Source organism: Neophocaena asiaeorientalis, unplaced genomic scaffold, assembly GCF_003031525.2.
Source record: "Neophocaena asiaeorientalis asiaeorientalis breed wild unplaced genomic scaffold, Neophocaena_asiaeorientalis_V1.1 scaffold49, whole genome shotgun sequence".
Classification (NCBI taxonomy): Eukaryota; Metazoa; Chordata; class Mammalia; order Artiodactyla; family Phocoenidae; genus Neophocaena; species Neophocaena asiaeorientalis.
In genome coordinates this window covers 5712678-5729088 of record NW_020172456.1, presented here as the reverse complement: position 1 = coordinate 5729088, position 16411 = coordinate 5712678, and the positions used below count along the sequence as shown (strand labels likewise).

Sequence of the window (16411 nt, the reverse complement as noted above, 5' to 3'; positions counted from 1 at the left end):
GAGCAGGAAAGACAAGCTGGTTCTTCTCTTTAAGGGCCTTATAGGACATGATTTTATCCTGGGGGCACTGGGGAGCCACTGCATGGTTTTAAATGGGGTATGACATGGTCAGATTTGTGTATGCAGAAAGTCCAGTAATAGCACATTTGTTCTCTTGAAACTGTAGCTGGCTTCCGAGTGTCCTTGTCTGGGAGATGCTCACTCACAGCCTCAGACAGACACAGTAACACAGACTACCTAAAAAAAAAAACAAAGGAAAACTTGGCCTTCACTCCAGGAGAACACAAAGGGCCTTTAAGTCCTGTGTACCCAGTTTCAGAGTGGAAGCCTCAGACGCTTAATAGAAAAATATTAACACTGCAAGAGGAAAGTGCTACCCTTAGATGTAGTTGAAAATCCTTCACTATCACCTTTTCCTCATGGACCCTTATGTATTTACAAAAATAACTTCTGTCTGAGCCTCACTTCTTTTGTCTTTCCTTTACTATACCATTATTACCTTCCACCCATCAAGGCATTTTCATTGCTCATCCCCTCCTTTTCCTTCTGAAGGTGGGCTTATCACATCCTCCAATACCTTCATTTTTTTTCAAGCTATAAGCCCCTAAAGGCTCCAGGTTTCATCCTCTTCCTCATCCGGGGTCCAGGTACTGACTGTTCCTCCAGTGAGTGAGGAATATTGACTCCTTAGGGATTATTCTCAGATGCCAGAGAAGGAGAAGGCAATAGCAACCCTTAAAACAACACATGCCCATTCCAAATTGTTTTTTAAAGATCACCATGCATTGTAGATCAGACCTGTAAGAATCTGCTGATGCACTTCTAATTGGACTCCTGTAAATATGATCTAAAAATAAAAATAACTTAATCAAGAACAAGTGTCAGAAATTATCATGGAAAGTATATGAAAAACTACAAGTTAACTCTCACTCAGATGGTTCAAATTGGGCAATTCTGATTTTTCCTCAGTGTGGCCAGGTCTTCTGAGAATCAGACAGAGGACTCATTGTACAGACCCAGCTGAGACCCCAGGGCTTTTGACCTTCTGTGGACTAAAGGTCATCCCAACTGGGGTTCCATAGCCACACTGACGTCACATTCTTGAATTCAAGAACCAGTATAAGTGATTGCCAGTTAGCTTTGACTGTATCTTAGAACGTTTCCCAAATAAAACAAGGAGGAAAACAGAAATTACAAATTCTTTAACATTTCTCATAAAGTGCCATTGCTAGGTTACAGTGTAAACATCTGGATCTTGGTCTAGATTAAAAATATACCATTCCTAATCTCTACCACACAGTATCAAATGAAATCTGTGGTTTCTTTCTCTAAGTTTAAAATTTTTCTTTAAATTCCATACCATTGAATTCTACTATGTAAATTACCTTCATCTAAATTAAGATCACCAAATAAATATATCTCCGGCTCTAGAATTTATCTGATTAGATTTTAACAAACAATGTTTATTGTTTTCACTGTATTATTCCCATCTCATTTTCTTTTCATAATAAAATGGAACCCAGTTTCATCAATTATTATACAAAAACACCTTTCAACAGGAACCTTGAATGTAGAGTAGAATGTCCACAGTAGCTGCCACCCTATTGGAGACTCTCAGGCTTGTCTTCCCTCATCACAGGAAAGGTATTTTAAGCCCAGGAAATCCCTGGATTTTTCATGAGTGAGTTGTAGCTCTCACGTAGAACTCCATTCCTTTTACTTCTTCTTGAGCCTTCAGCCTGTACTTTGGCTAACTGACTGATGTAAGATTTTTGGTTCCACCAGTTCTGATTTCCCTGTGGTTATAGATTCCTCCATCACTGACTAGTGAGTATGTGATACACAAATAATAGTTTGGGTTATAGGATATTATAATTATTATCAGGATATTTTACTGCTATAGTAGGAATGCCAGCATCATCAAATGGTCAAAGTGCTGTCCCAAGGCCAGTATATAAATGAAATCTATCAGTCTGTGCATATCTTCTGATTTGGAACTAGCTGTCCCTGATTCACCCCTGCAATGCATTCCCCACCCCCAATTGTAAACCTTTCACTTAGTATGAATTATTTTTCCTGTTATTCACTGGTAACTATTCCAGATTTGTTTTTAATCTCTTACAGTTACTAAACCAAGGAGATTTAACTGAAGGACGGACATGAGCATGGGTGCTGACTCCTGGAAGATCAGCTCTACCTGATCCCAGAGTGCATGTAGTGGGAACAGGATGCAATGGCTCACAGTTTGCCAGAACCAAAATGAATCTGAGAAGGACAGGACCCCACTTTTGCCTCTGTTCATCTTTCCTGGCCTAGAAGATGACTGTAGGAGAGCTTCTCTTCAACTACCATCTGATTCAGACAAGAAAGAAAGCAGTGAATGTGGGCTGGGTAACTGTACCTACCTCTCTTCCCACTGCACAACTCTGGGATAGACTTCTCCCAAAAGTGAATTTGATTATTTGTTGGCTGAAGTTTCTCAGTAAGACTGTTGAGGGGAGGTTTTCCTTTGAAGAGTTTTCATCCCATACTGAGCTGTCTTTTCACATGGGTGAACTAAATCCTAAATCCTGCCACCAACCATAAAACTTCACCAAGAAGTTAAGCTTTCAAGATGCCTTGTTGCTTTCGAGAAGGGAATGATGTCAGTTCTGTTGTGACATTCTCCCTTTAGCAACCTGAGTAAGAGACTCTCTGCCACTGGTCTTCAAAAAAATAAATTACTTGAACCCCTGCTTGTCCCAGGCTGAGGTACTATCTTGTCCTGTACACCTCTACTTGGCCACTTTGCTTTCTTTGTTTATGGAACATACAGTAGCATGTTAAGAGGTTGTTTGTTTTTTGCTTTTTGTTTTTTTAAGTTAAAAATCACCTGATTCAGAGCTTCAATTGTTTTTCCTTTAAATAAACAAAACAGCCAGTCAGTTTTTTGGCTCCTTGTTTTAAACAAAATTTGTTTTCTTTTGAGAGGAGATTAAGAAAATAATTCAGTCTTTCCCTTTAAGATAGGGCACTGATTTACCCTCAGGAGTCCATGCAGGTAAAACCGAGCTCAGAAGTCTTCAGGAAGATGACATGAGCATCTTCATCTCCAACTAGCAAACCCACATGGTAGTTATCAGAGTATCATTCTTGTCATCACCAAAAGGACCATGTTTGAGTCTGGAAAAGTGGCAATAATAGCAGATATTTTTGAATATTTCCAGAAAGATACTTTTAAAAACATGAGAAAGGTTCTTCTGTCAGAGTAGGCACTCTTGCTACCATCATCCTGTCTTTAGAGTTACTGAGAGAGAATATTTCATTATTATTGGTGAGAAGAAAAGTATCCAGAGATCACCTACTAGAAAATCATGGCTGTCAGAAGTTTCAAATTTATTAAAATGAACCTCATGCTAACATAGTACACACATGCACACAGTGACACATTCTAAGCAGATAACAGCAAAGAATTAACTGCTGTTTTAAATAATTATAGTTCTTAATTTGTTAATGACATGCATAATTATCCTGTGCTAGATAGACTGAGTTCATATCAATTACTTGTATTCTTAAAATGCCAGTTTTGGCTTCCAGTAGCCTTACTTTTATACTAGAACAGTGGTTTTCAACCAAGGACATTTTGCCACCCAGGGGACTTTTCATAATATCTGGAGACATTTTTGGTTGTCATAACTGAGGAGAGGGGTGCTATTGGCATCTAGTAAATAGAGGCCAGGGGTACTGCTAACCATCCTACAATGTATAGCTCCCTCACCCAGCACAGACTCATCTGGCCCAAAATATCAATAGTGCTGAGGCTGAAAAACCCCGTATTTGGGGTTGCAAATTTGTCATCCCCCATGGGCTAATCTGATATACAAACATGTTTTGTTTTTCCCACGTATTATTTCCAAATAAATTTTTTTTTTTTGGCCGGGCTGCTCAGCTTGTGGGATCGTAGTTCCCCGATCAGGGATTGAACCGCACGCCCTTGGCAGTGAAAGCGTGGAGTCCTAACCACTGGACGGCCAGGGAATTCCCAGTAAGTTTTAAATTAGTTGCCGACATGCACATTTCTGGTTTCTGTTGAAAATGTGGTTTATCTGGCAATTCTGGGCCTGTATTCCATCAGGGTTTATATTCTCTAGTCTCTACTATCTCCTCCTAATCTGACAGCCAGCCCATTTGCCCCATGTGTTTCCTGACTAGCCTCTGTAGGCATTTGGGCTTATGCCCTTTTTTCTGTACCTGTATGCTTAAGTGTGAGGCACAAAGCAAGAACCCTTAATTAGCTCTGCTCCCTCTACCCTGAACTTCTCCACTTTGATTTACTCGGACCATTCTCTGTTATCTACTTTTCTTTCCCCCATTCTCCAAAAGTAACCACAACTCAAAACCCAAGTTTTGCCTGCCTTGACTCAACCCCCAAGGTAGCTGCTTGATATTATTCGAAAGCAGTCGTTTGAAGTATACTGATTAACCAAATGATTTGAGATTATCTGGTAATTCATAAGACAGCTCCTCTAGTTCTTTCTTGGGGCTTGTAGGCTGTTCTAGAGATTCTTCTAAATCCTGCCGTGGATTCCTGATGCCGAATTTTGTAGTTTCATGAGTGCTGCAGAATAAATTAAAGAATTATAAAATTTTAAATATCAAAGGAAGCCTCATGTAAGGCGTAAGCATGGTTTCAACATTATCATTATTTTGTATGGGGTATAAAGGCAAATTTCTAGGGGGAAAACTGAGATAGGAATTAGGGGAAGAGCTACTAGGACTTGAAACAAAATTTAGAGTAATAGAAATACTGTGCTTTTCTCCCTTTGACTTATATGATATCAATGGAGGAGGCGGTGCTAATGAGTTGCCTTTAAAAAAATGGTAGATTTGGGACTTCCCTGGTGGTGCAGTGGTACAGAATCTGCCTGCCAATGCAGGGGACACAGGTTCGAGCCCTGGTCTGGGAAGATCCCACATGCCACAGAACAACGAAGCCTGTGCTCTACAGTCCACAAGCCACAGCTACTAAAGCCCACGTGCCTAGAGCCTGTGCTCCACAACAAGAGAAGCCACCGCAGTCAGAAGCCTGTGCACAGCAATGAAGAGCAGACCCCGCTTAGCGCAACTAGAGAAAGCCCGCGCGCAGCAACGAAGAAGACCTGACGCAGCCATAAATAAATAAATAAATTTATTATTTTAAAAAAGCTAGATTTGAACAAGCCATGGTGACCAAGCTGAGGGGAAAAGAAAGGCTTTGATTGTACAGGATATTTACAGCTTTTATTGTGGCCCTATAACGGTTTTTACTTTTACTTATCCAATAAGTAAATAAATGAAGAGTGTAGTTTATCATTTTATAGGAAGTAAAAATATACATGACTTTTCTTCAGAATTGAAGTAGAAGTACTTTTGACTGATGGCATTGGACTGGGATTGGAAAAATGATCTCTTTCAAATTGAAGGAATCTAGACCTAATACACAATAGCTATATTTTATTCACAACTGCACTACTCACCAAATTTAAATGTGTTACTTGGAGCTCTCTAGATTAGTGTTCTATAAATACAGGATTGTGATCTCAAAATATGAGTGACTGTTCTAAAGCTTCCTCCCAGTGGCATTACTAGAGATGCGACTTGAGAGCTGCAGGATGACAGCAGTATCTCCGATTACCTGGGACAATCACGGACTTCTGATTGCTCCTTGCACTGTAAAGCCCGGTTGCCCTGACCCTTGTTCCTCACAAAGTCTTCATCCAGCCCAGCATGCTTCAGGGTGTCTCGATACCGTTGTTCTGCTTCCTTCCTGGCAAGGTCCTGTGGAATGGAAGTTAATCTGCTGTAGCTGAATTACCAGATACTTCTGAATTGTTTGCTTAATCTGTATGCTTATAATGCTGCTTTTCCACCCCGCCCCCCAGTAGTGCTGGAACAGATTTGTATGAAAATTACTTAGAGCCTTATTTTCAAGCTTTAAAGTACATAGGAACCTACCTGAAGATCGGGTTAAAATGTAGATTCTTATTAGGTAGTTCTCAGATGGGGCCTGCAATTCTGTATTTCTAATACTCTCAGGAGATGCCACCTGTTGTTTTGGGAACCACACCTTTGTGAGGCAAGGATTTAGATTTTTGGAAGACCAAGTGAGACCCAGATGAAAAAGATGGACTAAAAACATTTTTAATATTTAAAAGCAACCAAACCATCATCAGGAACACTGAAATATAACAAATTGAAAATAAGCTGCACTTGTAACATTCTTAACAGGATGGATGGTATGCATGTAGACCAGAAAAAGGTTATTTTTTGTTTGTTTAAGTGTTCAAGAGCAAAGTCATATAGAGTACTTTGCATTTTTCCTAGAGTGGTGAAAGATCTTTTGAGATCTGAGAGTGAGCTTGCTAGGAAAAAGCTAACATGAAGAGCAAACGTCATTATGAGAAATTTTTACTTAGCAATGCAAGTTGCTAAGTAAATCCAAGACAGTCCAGTGTGTGTGTAATATGTAGGGGATTGGGAAGGACTGGACCCAGGAAATGCCTAAATAATGCACTGGCTATAGGACAGATAATGCCCAACATTTGGAACCAGGTCACTAGGGAATGCCAACTTTTGTTTGAAACTCGGGAGAGGAGAGAGATCTACAGAGCTTGATGCAGCTCAAAGCTATCTGGGATGGTGGCCTTTCTAAGACTGTTCAAGTAGCCCCAGAGCTTCCTTAGGGAGATCTCAACTGTGTCCAACTTCCCTAGGAGTCTAGAGAACATCTTAAAGTGACTCTTCCAGCCAGAAAGCCACTTAATCTGGAAGAGGCCTTGTGGGGTGCTTGTGAGCATCTCAACCCCTGAAGATCTATAAATGTGCCACAGCTGTAGAGGCTGGGGGTGCCTATGGCACCAGCACTACAGGAGGAGAGATGACATTAGCAAGTTAAAGATACTCCAACACAGCCAAACTGTCAATTGTATGCCTAGGATCTAACCCCCACTCTGATTCAAGCTGAAGGCTAGACTATAGAGAAAACCCCAGGAAGTGAAATATCCCTTTATAGATGCCTTTGGAATCCAGTCTTGGATGAAATCAGTCCAATGTTCACCAGTGCACTACTTACTTTGGGGAAAGATGGTAGTAATAAAATGAGCCAAATTTAGAATCTGAGCCTAAAGGAAGTGTTTAATACCCAGATATTAAGCTGTTTCATAATTTCTAAGAGCCCTTTCATCTAAGACAGAAAGAAAGTGAATGACGGTTTAGATTTACCTTGGTAACTTGTTCGAAGAGATAGGGCCTTATTTGTATTCTCTTCTTCATTTCCTCCAATTCTTTCTTATACTCTTTTGCTCTTTTACGGTCATTGTTCCTGGAATTAACAAGATTTTTAGAATGAATTCCAGGTTTTTCCAATCCGGAATACCTTTAATTTCAGTTAAGTGGAATAACTCCCACAGACATGGTAAATTCCTAACTGTGCCTGTCAAAATCCTTGACTATGGTTACAGGAGCCTACTGTAATAACCCCATTTTGCCATTTTCAAGACAAATGGCTCCCAAGATAGTTATTCCTTAGACACACAGAGGACACCGACCGATTCTCTTTCAGCTTTGCTTTGAACACCTCCTCCAGGCTTTTATGGGGATCCATGGCTTTTGCACGCAAGGTCACAGATTTAGATATCGCCTGACACTTCTTTTTGTGCATCTCCGACCACTGAGTACTTTGATCTGCTTTGTCTTTTTTCTCAAGTGAACTTCTAAAGGGAAGAGGCAAAAAAAGAATACAAATGACCAACCTGGGTATACTTTAGAAGCAATCTTAGTAACCTCTCTGGAAAGTCAGTTGGTTTTTTCTATGAATGGGTGAGTAATTTACCACACTGGCATTTCAGAAAGAAGAAGATTCTGGATTAAATGCACTGGCAGATGAAGCCTTCCCAGCACTATGGACAGTGAGTTTCTACTCCAGGAGAAGTTCACTAATTGAACTGAAAAACATGAGTTAAAATATTCTTACACTCAGGTGTCCTGCCATCTGGAAACAAAATAATACTAATTGCTACCATTTGCTGAGCTACCTACACTGAACCACGTGCAGACAGGCACCAATAAGTGCTTTATAGCCATTAGCTTTTGTAAATTTTCATAGCTGCCCTGTGAGGTAAGGACTGTAAGTCTCCCTTTTTATAGGCAACAAGATTGACCCTCAGGGAGGGTAAACCCCTTGCTTGAAGCTACCCGGCATGCCAGTGGAAAAGCCAAGATTAGAACCAGGATGTCTGACTCCCAAGCCTCTGCCCTTGACAACTGTGCTGTAAATGGTGGGCTGGAAGGTGCCTGGGTTCATGGTCCTTTGGGAATACAAACCTGCATTTCCACAGAGAACTGGAAATGGGCCTCCCTCAATGCACAATTTGGGGTCAACCAGCAGCACTTAGTTTGTACAAATATCATTCTACAAGGTACTATGGAGAGTTCTACCAAAAGAAAAAACAGTCAAGACTCTTGCAGTAGGGTGTTTATATTCAAATGGACTTATTAGGAAGGAGGGCATGACAGTTTAATCTGCTAATATGTCAAACTCCCTATTGCCAGAACGCAGATATGGACATTCTCTGCAGGTGGGCCACTGTCTGGTTCATGAGACCTATCGTAGTGGGACTTCAGGATTCTGATGCATTTAGCCTTGATTCAGTAACGCTGTGAAATCTGAGGAAGGAGGGAGTATACCTTGGATTCTAAATACATTTCCAAAATCCCTGTTGTGGGTCTTAAAGAGCCAAGTAGATTCCATGTACTCCTCTGTGAGCCCCACAGGAAGGCACTGAGATGCCAGTCCTCTCCCAGAGCTAAGCCACCAGTTACAGCATGACCTCTCCTGCTGACTTCAGCTCAGAGGCCTAGTGGAGGAATTCCTGCTGGGGTGCTGGCTGGATGAGACTACCATGACAGAGTCAGGTCAGTTAAAGAGTTAAAAATAAGGAGGCTCCTGCTTCCCAACCAACTTCTAATAGTTCCCCAAGATGGAACTCAGAGAATCTCAAACCTATGCGATGGATGCCTCATCTTCTTTGTGGCAGGGTCACACACAGGTTCAGGCTTCTCTGAATTCCTGTTCCTAATGCTTCCTTCCTCTTTCACCAGTGGGTCTTTACGCTTGTTATTCTGTTTGGAAACTTGTTTCTTTCCAGCCTTTGTCTGGCTGACTTCTCATTCTTCAGGTTTCACCTCAGGCATCTATTACAAAAGACCCAGGCTGCCCAGTGCCCGCCCCCACCCCTCCCCGCCACAGTCCCCTGCATTTCCCCATCATTGTGCTACTCACAAGATGTGATAGTTGCTTCTTTGCCTTTCTGTATTTCAGACTAGATATTAAACTATAGGTTCTATAAGGTATCTCCAGCCTTAATGCTGTGCCTGGCACAAAGTAAGTCCCCCAAGAATATTGGCTGAGTGATGGTTAAGTGTTCTCCAGCACTAAGTGTGGAGAGTCACATGAATTCCTGTCCTGATCAAGACTCCCTTTCCACCCCTTTCGGTCTCTCTGATAACAGGAGAGAAGGCCCAGCAGCAGAGTGCTTTCCAGCACTGGGGCCAAGATCTGAGCACTGTGGGTCTCATGCAGCCTGACCACTCACCTGACTGCAGATTCCCTCTTCCTGGTGGCGTCTGTGATGTGCACGGGGAGGGTGTTGGCAGAGAGGGAAGCAAGGCCACTCAGAGAACGACTCCTTGGCAGGGGTGTGCCGGGTGGCTGTGGAGATTCCTAGAAGAAATGAAGGCTAATATTGGTAGGACAGCACGTGCAATTAGTTTCTATCTTAACTAGGATTCAATTTTAGCGAAGGACTAGTCAGAGAGAATCTTCAGTTCTTTCTTGGGGTTAAGGCAAGGGTAATGGGATCTTGAGTTTAGTTAAACAGGGCAAGACTGGGATATCAATCCCAAAGTTTTTAATTAAATGAGAAGAATTCTTTGGAATTGGTATTGGGACATGGCAATTGACCCCAACTCCCTGCCTTCCAGACTTGCTTGCACTTATTTCTGAAAAATCCCTCTACAGAGAGGGAAGGAAGGGAAGTATTCTTGTGGTCTTAAATTTTTAGGAACCGTGGATCTGCTTACAGCTGAGCCGCTGTTTTAAAAAAATTAAGATAGAAAAGTGTCATGAGAAGTGCCTTCCATTGAGACCTGGCCCCTCCTGTGTTTAGGGCCTCAGCCCTGACCCTCCTGCAGTGGCCTGGGCTCTCACCCTCCTCCCTTCAGAGGCGGCAGCATCACAGGGCCGAGGAGTACGACGCAGACTGGCGGTTCTCAGCAAGAAGGGCTTGTTGCGAGTCACCTCCTGGGTGTCTCTTCTCTTGGCAGCTCTTTTCTGGAAGGCCTTGTAAAGTTCTTCATAGTCAGGGACGGCAGGATTCACCCGAGGCTGGAATCCAAAGTCAGTGTGCAGAAACCCAAGCTTCTCCTCCCGGGTCCGGGTGGCTATTCGAGGCTGTGAGTCAGCCCGGCCACTGGAGGAGGCAATGGGGGAGGAGGCCATCTGGAGCATGTCCAGGGCTCTCATCTGGATGCGAATTTTCCTCAAGAGCTCAGCTTCTGTGGAGAAGTCAGGGGAGCAAGGGGTGAGAAGGGACCAAGCCTCAACCCAAAAGGTGTGGTGAGCTTTCCCTCTTAAACACTCGCAGTTAGTGTGCTGGAACTCAGCATTAACTTTTCAGGAATTTTCCGAGCTAGTTGGCATCGTGTGGAAAGCTTGAAATTGGCCAGGGTAGGAGTATTTATACCATGACAACGGCAAACACTGCAAATCAACTTCCTTTTTTTTTCCTGGAGAGTGCCTTAATGAATGTTGACTAGGACACCACTGCTGTGTGCCAATCAGGCTGCAGAAGCAGCTACCATTTACACTAACTGAGCACTTTCTACAGTTCCTTCTTCAGAGATGGAGCAGGAGGGATGGGCCAGTCACCTGCTCCTCTCCCAGGTCTCCCTTCTCAGGCAGAGGCCCCACCGTCCACCCAACTGCCCAAGCCCACTGCCCACACTGTTCTCACGTCCTCCTCGCTCATCAGTACTGCCGCCTCCTCCTCTTTAACCGCTCTCCGGTCCAGCCTCTTCTCATCCTCCCTGCTACTAGTTTCATAATTTCTCAGTTGAATCACTGAAATAGGCTCCTACAGATCAACATCCCTCTGGACTTGCCCGTCCCCCTATAATTATCTCCACAGCAGAGTGAGCTTTCTGAACTTCGTATCTGATCACGAGCCACCCTACTTAAAACCCTTCAGTGGCTCCCCCTGCCCTTGGGATGAAGTCCAAACTCCCTCCCATGGCCTACAAGGCCCCAGGTCTGGCCTGTGCCTGTCTGCCCACCCCCCACTCCTCTTCTGTCTCCCCTCTACCTTTCCATGCCTTGGGTGTGCTCAGCTTTCTTAGCTCCATGCTATTACCTTTGCCTGGTACACTCTTCTTCCCTCTTCATTGAATTCACCATGGCTCCTCCTTCAGGGTCAGTGCTCACTTTCCCTCAGGACTTTCCCTAACTGTTCCCACCACTCACCACACTCTAAGTCAGGTCCCTCTGTTGTAGGTGACATTGGACCCCTAGGCTTCCCCCTTTAACTCCTGCAAGTGACTTATCACATTTGTAATTATTGGTCTCCCTCCCATGTCCGCAAACTCCACGTCTACTTATTCACGCCTGGGACGTGGCGCATGCTACGGAATGAGCGAATAAAGCCAGAGTCCTTTAACTGAGCTATGCGTCTTGAAATGAGTACCTCACAGGATGTGGGGGGCTTTCCTCGGGGCAGCTGGCTAGTGGTGGCGCGGGCCTAGGGTGGTACTCAGATGTCTCATTGATTCTCTGCTCCGGCACCCGTGCTGCCGCAGAGGCCTTTGTATCCACTCACTGAGCCAGGTGAGGTCAACGGGATGAACCCGGGGCCTCCTACTCCTCTCCCGACTAGGGGCCCCCATTGTATGGGCAGATCCAACCCTACCCCGTGGCCTGCACTGAGCAAGGCCTCTAGCGGGTCCGCCCGAACAGCCCATCTCCGAGCCAGGGTGACCCCTGAGCCCGACTAAACCCCCACAGCACTGCTTGGTACCCCCAGGCAGGAGGCAGGCAGGAGGCAAGGATGTCTTTACCCTGGAGTTTGTCCCCGAGGGCTGGCTCCAGAATGGCTGTGGGGATCCTCCGGATGGCCTTCTGCTTGGGGACTTTGGCCTTAGCTGTGGCAACCAGGTCCCTCTGTTGAATGGCTTTCTTTCGCTGCTCGTCCTTCCCCAGGAAGCTGAAGGGCTTCAAGGAAGAGAGGAGCAGTTCCTTCCTCTTCTGGATCCCTGCCCGCCTGCGTGCCTCGTTGCGCTCCATGATCTCCTGGTAGAGGGGCAGGTAGACGTGCGCAGGCACAGGCTGTGCCCGGAACTGCCGGTGGCACTCGGCCTCCTCCTGGCCCTGCTTCTGGGCCTTCTGCCTCTCATGCTCAAAGGAGGCAGGGGAGGCCAGCCACTGGGCCTTCTTCCAGGCCTCGCGCAGCGTCATGCGGAACGGCTGAGGGACGGTGATGGATGATGCCCAGGAGCTGATGCTTCTGTGCTGGGAGGGAGGCCTGGAGCTGGAGGGTGGCTGAGGCTGAGCCTTGGGAAGATCGGAGGGCAGGTTGCTCAAGGAGCTGCAGCGCCTCATGGAGCCACACCTGTGGGAAGAGAGCAGCTCTGTGCGTGGAGGACAGGGGGGCCAGGAGGCCTGGCTCCTCCAAGATCCTCCTCCTTCCCCCTCCCCTCCAGCAGGTCACAGTTAGTTTCTCAGCCTCACATTGCAGCCCCACAGGCCTCTAGGCCTGCGCCTTTCTCAACCAGGCTTCTCTCCTTCCCACAGGCCATCCTAGCAGCCCTAGTAGAAAGTCTCTCCTTAGAATGGACCTGAGAATTGCCACTTTGCACTCTTAATACTTTCATTCAGTAGAGAGAAGAGTGCATTCGTGCACAGGAAGCCTTTAGACTCAGGCCCAGGTTCCAATCTTGCTTCAAACAATGACCAGCTGTGACCTTGAGCAAGGTTCTCTTGGAACCTCAATTTCTTCATCTGTAGAATGGCAAAAATAGTATCTACTTACAGGGTGGTTGGGAGGAGAAAGTAAATATTAAATGAGATAAAGTATATATGCATATAGCAGGGCTTGGCCAAGGGAAATGGACCTTGTTGCCATTCTCAGGGAGGTAGTATATTTGGGAAATGCATCTCTTTAATTGACCCCAAACCTTCAGGTGACTCAAGGTTACCCAAAGTGATTCAGGACTGCTGGGTAGGAATCAGAACATGTTTGGCTGATTCTGGGCTGAAGCCTGGGTAGGTGGCACTTGCAGGAGTGGTCTCTGTTTTACTAAGGAGGAAGGTGAGGCCCAGAGTCATGATGTGACTTGGCCAGAATTGTGCAGTGAGGCAGCTGTTGAACTGCACTGCCTTACCTCGGAGAGGGGGGGAGTTGCACCTGTGGCTTCCCCCTGCCTTTGTCTTGGAAGAAACTCTCCAGGTCTTCATCATCTTCAGAGAGGCTTTCATCACTGTCTGGGTCAGACAGATAAAGGGATTCCAACAGGCGCCACCTGTCTTTCTGCCTTAGTGCCTGCAGGGTCTCGTAAAAACTCGCAGTTGAGTCAGAAGTAGAATCTGTCTCCTCCTCTGGGCTGATGAACTCACCGAGTTTGCCAGCCCTGGGCAAAACCAGCCCATTCCCACACAGCTCCTCTTCTGCCTCTGTGTCTGAGGAGGATTTGGGGGGAAATATCTGAAATGAAATAGAGGAAGACTGTGGGTCAAACTGTGATTTAAAAACTACTAATTTCATTGTAAATAAGTACACATTAGGGACTGAGGCGGGGGACAAAGAAAAATGTGTTCCTTGCTTTAAAGAAATTTCACATATTGGTAAATGAGGTGTGCTTGGTTGAAGGGTGGGAAAGGGAAGCAGAGAGCCGAAGTTGGTTCATGCAGTCCGGTGAGCATTTATGGAGAACCTACCTTCACCATGCACCCCTGCTTTCCAGGAATCCTACCTGTAACTTTGGCCACACTCTGGGACCTGCCCTACTTGGGTTTTACCTACTTGTTGCCAATCTTCCTTTTCCTGCTTCCCTCGTCTATACCGCTGCTTTCCTCATATTCTAGCTAATTTCCTACCCTGTTACTAGGAATGAGTAATTAACAGGAGAGACAGTGTGGTCGAGCTGAAAGAGTCCTAGAAAGTGGGAAATCCAGCTGGGCTTAAATACTCCGTTCATTCAGAAAATATTTATTGGGTGCCTCATGTGCATTGAGTATTAGGCTGCGAACAAGACAAACAAGGTCCCTACTCTCATGAGGCTTACATCCTAGTGAAGGGAGAAAGCTAATGTAAGATGGTAATAAATCCAATAAAAGCAATGAAACTGTGAGATTATAGAGTGATGGAGTGGCTATGGGACGCTTTTCCATCAGATAAAGACCACTAGGAATGTACCTGTAATCAGAACTAGGTTTATTAATTTGCTACAGCATACCGTTGGAAAGTATAGGGAACTTGGCACGGGGTGGGGGCTTTTTCTAGGGTTGGCTTGTCCTGAATGATTCTGAGGAGGGTTAGGGGAAGCAAGGATGGATGGATGCCGTCAGAAAGAGGGCACAGTTTAGTAAGTGGGTGAATGAGCAATTTTTATTCAAAAGGTGACAAGAGCAAAGTAGGGCTGAGTAAGTAATTGATAAGTAAGCATACTCATTTAGAAGTATGGGGTATTAGTCGTTTTGCAGGTACAGTGTGGCCCTGTGAGAAATACTGATTTCTGCTGATCTTGCTGCTGGCCTCATCTGGGTCTGTTACAGTCTGAGTTTTACTTTCCCAGTCCTGGGATGATTTTTACTTTCTCACTGCGGAGGACTTGTAGACTGACACCTGATTGGTGAGAAAAACTCCAGCCTTGCTAAGATCTGGGGTAAGTGGGTTTGGGGTTCAAAGAAAAGCAAATACAAAGGTCTTGAGGCAGGGACAAAATTTTGGACTTTTGGAGAGGTAGAAAGAGGGCCAGTGTGGTTGGAGGATAGTAGCAAGAGATATCCTGAAAGAAGCAGGCTGGGGCCATGATGGGACCGCACAGGGTGACTGGTTGGTTGCAGCTGGAAACCAGTTGGGAAGGGCCTCTGCAGGCCTCCAAGTGACACTTGGTGATGGTTGAACTGGGTCCAGCTCTAATACTGAAAAGAACACTGGATTCTGAGTCAAAGGTATGTATGTGCTCTAGCCCTCGCTCTGCTACTAAAGAGCGTGTGATTTTAGGAGAATTCCTTTTTTAAAAAACGACTTTATTTGGCTTCCCCGGTGGCGCAGTGGTTGAGAGTCTGCCTGCCGATGCAGGGGACACAGGTTCGTGCCCTGGTCCGGGAAGATCCCACATGCGGCGGAGCGGCTGGGCCCGTGAGCCATGACCGCTGAGCCTGCGCGTCCGGAGCCTGTGCTCCGCAACGGGAGAGGCCCCAACAGTGAGAGGCCCACGTACCGCAAAAAAACAAACAAACAAAAAAAACGACTTTATTGATATAATTCACACCTACTATACAATTCATACAAGTGTACAATTCAGTGGGTTTCAGTATAGTCAGAGTTGGGCAACCATCACCACAATCAATTTTAATAACCCCCCAAAAGACCCCATTCCATTTAGCAGTCACTCCCTATTTTCCCTAACCCTCCTCATTCCCCAACCCCTAAGCGACCACCAATTTACTTTGTCTCTATGAATTTGGGGGCAAATTTCTTAATCTCTGCGCCTCATTTTTCTCTTCTACAAAATGGAGACAACAATCGTGCTATTAGTCCTGGGGTGGTTGAGAGGATAAGCGGAAACTGGGGGCCATTTCTATGGTTCTATAAGGAGCCTGACGTAAGGGCTCAAGGGGTTCAGGTCCCGGAGTCCGCCTCCGCATCCGTAAACACTGCCCGTTTTAATCCCACGCCCCTGTGACACGCCCTTGCCGTCTGTCTCCAAGGCAACTTCAAACAGTTTCCTCTCTTAGGGATTCCTTTCCGGGGCGCAGAAACGATAACTCCCCTTCTTTTTCTCCCCTCACCTGACGGCTCCACTGAGCGCCGCCGGAGGCTCCCGCAGACCTCCCCACGGTCATCTTCTCAGTGGGGAAGAGACAGAAGCGGCGGAGACAGCGGGGATGACAGCGGCAGTGGAGGTGCAAGCTAAGCGGGTCAGGTTCCTCCCCTTTCTAGCTTGAGCCTCTGATTGGCTCCGAGGCGGATACACGAACCAGTCCCCTTCCCAGGCAGCCTCTAATCTATCCCGCCCAAGCAGGCAAAGTTCGTTTTCTGATTGGCCTATTCTCTTTGCACGTTATACTTCCGGTTTTGAGGTGGCGGCTCAAGCGGCCTGTGACTGGAGAGCTCTGCTC

At 45.6% G+C, this 16411-nt stretch overlaps 2 protein-coding genes across 5 annotated transcripts in view; one reads left to right on the top strand and one right to left on the bottom strand.

Moving 5' to 3' along the window:
* Positions 1 to 2927, top strand: part of ZNF410 (zinc finger protein 410) — a 40643-nt gene extending 37716 nt beyond the window's left edge. Inside the window, exon 12 of one of the 3 annotated variants that reach the window (XM_024737793.1) lies at positions 2125 to 2927. In XM_024737793.1, coding sequence (XP_024593561.1) covers positions 2125 to 2163 — 39 coding nt within the window. In that variant the 3' untranslated portion in view covers positions 2164 to 2927. The remainder of the gene's footprint in view (positions 1 to 2124) is intronic. The other 2 variants (XM_024737795.1, XM_024737794.1) reach the window with 2 other exon arrangements.
* Positions 2928 to 2980: 53 nt separating this feature from the next.
* On the bottom strand, positions 2981 to 16238 carry FAM161B (FAM161 centrosomal protein B). 2 transcript variants are annotated; one of them, XM_024737791.1, is made up of 9 exons: positions 16082 to 16214; positions 13450 to 13769; positions 12127 to 12677; positions 10226 to 10572; positions 9612 to 9739; positions 7566 to 7730; positions 7240 to 7339; positions 5654 to 5796; positions 2981 to 3162 (listed from the first exon to the last, which is right to left on the bottom strand). In XM_024737791.1, exons 1-9 carry the CDS (start codon positions 16133 to 16135, stop codon positions 3096 to 3098), a joined length of 1875 nt encoding a protein of 624 aa, XP_024593559.1. In that variant the 5' UTR covers positions 16136 to 16214; the 3' UTR covers positions 2981 to 3095. The 2 variants fall into 2 exon arrangements, with proteins under 2 accessions (XP_024593559.1, XP_024593560.1); XM_024737792.1 differs by lacking the exon at positions 2981 to 3162 and adding an exon at positions 3177 to 4597 and having other exon boundaries at positions 16082 to 16238.
* Positions 16239 to 16411: the final 173 nt, after the last annotated feature.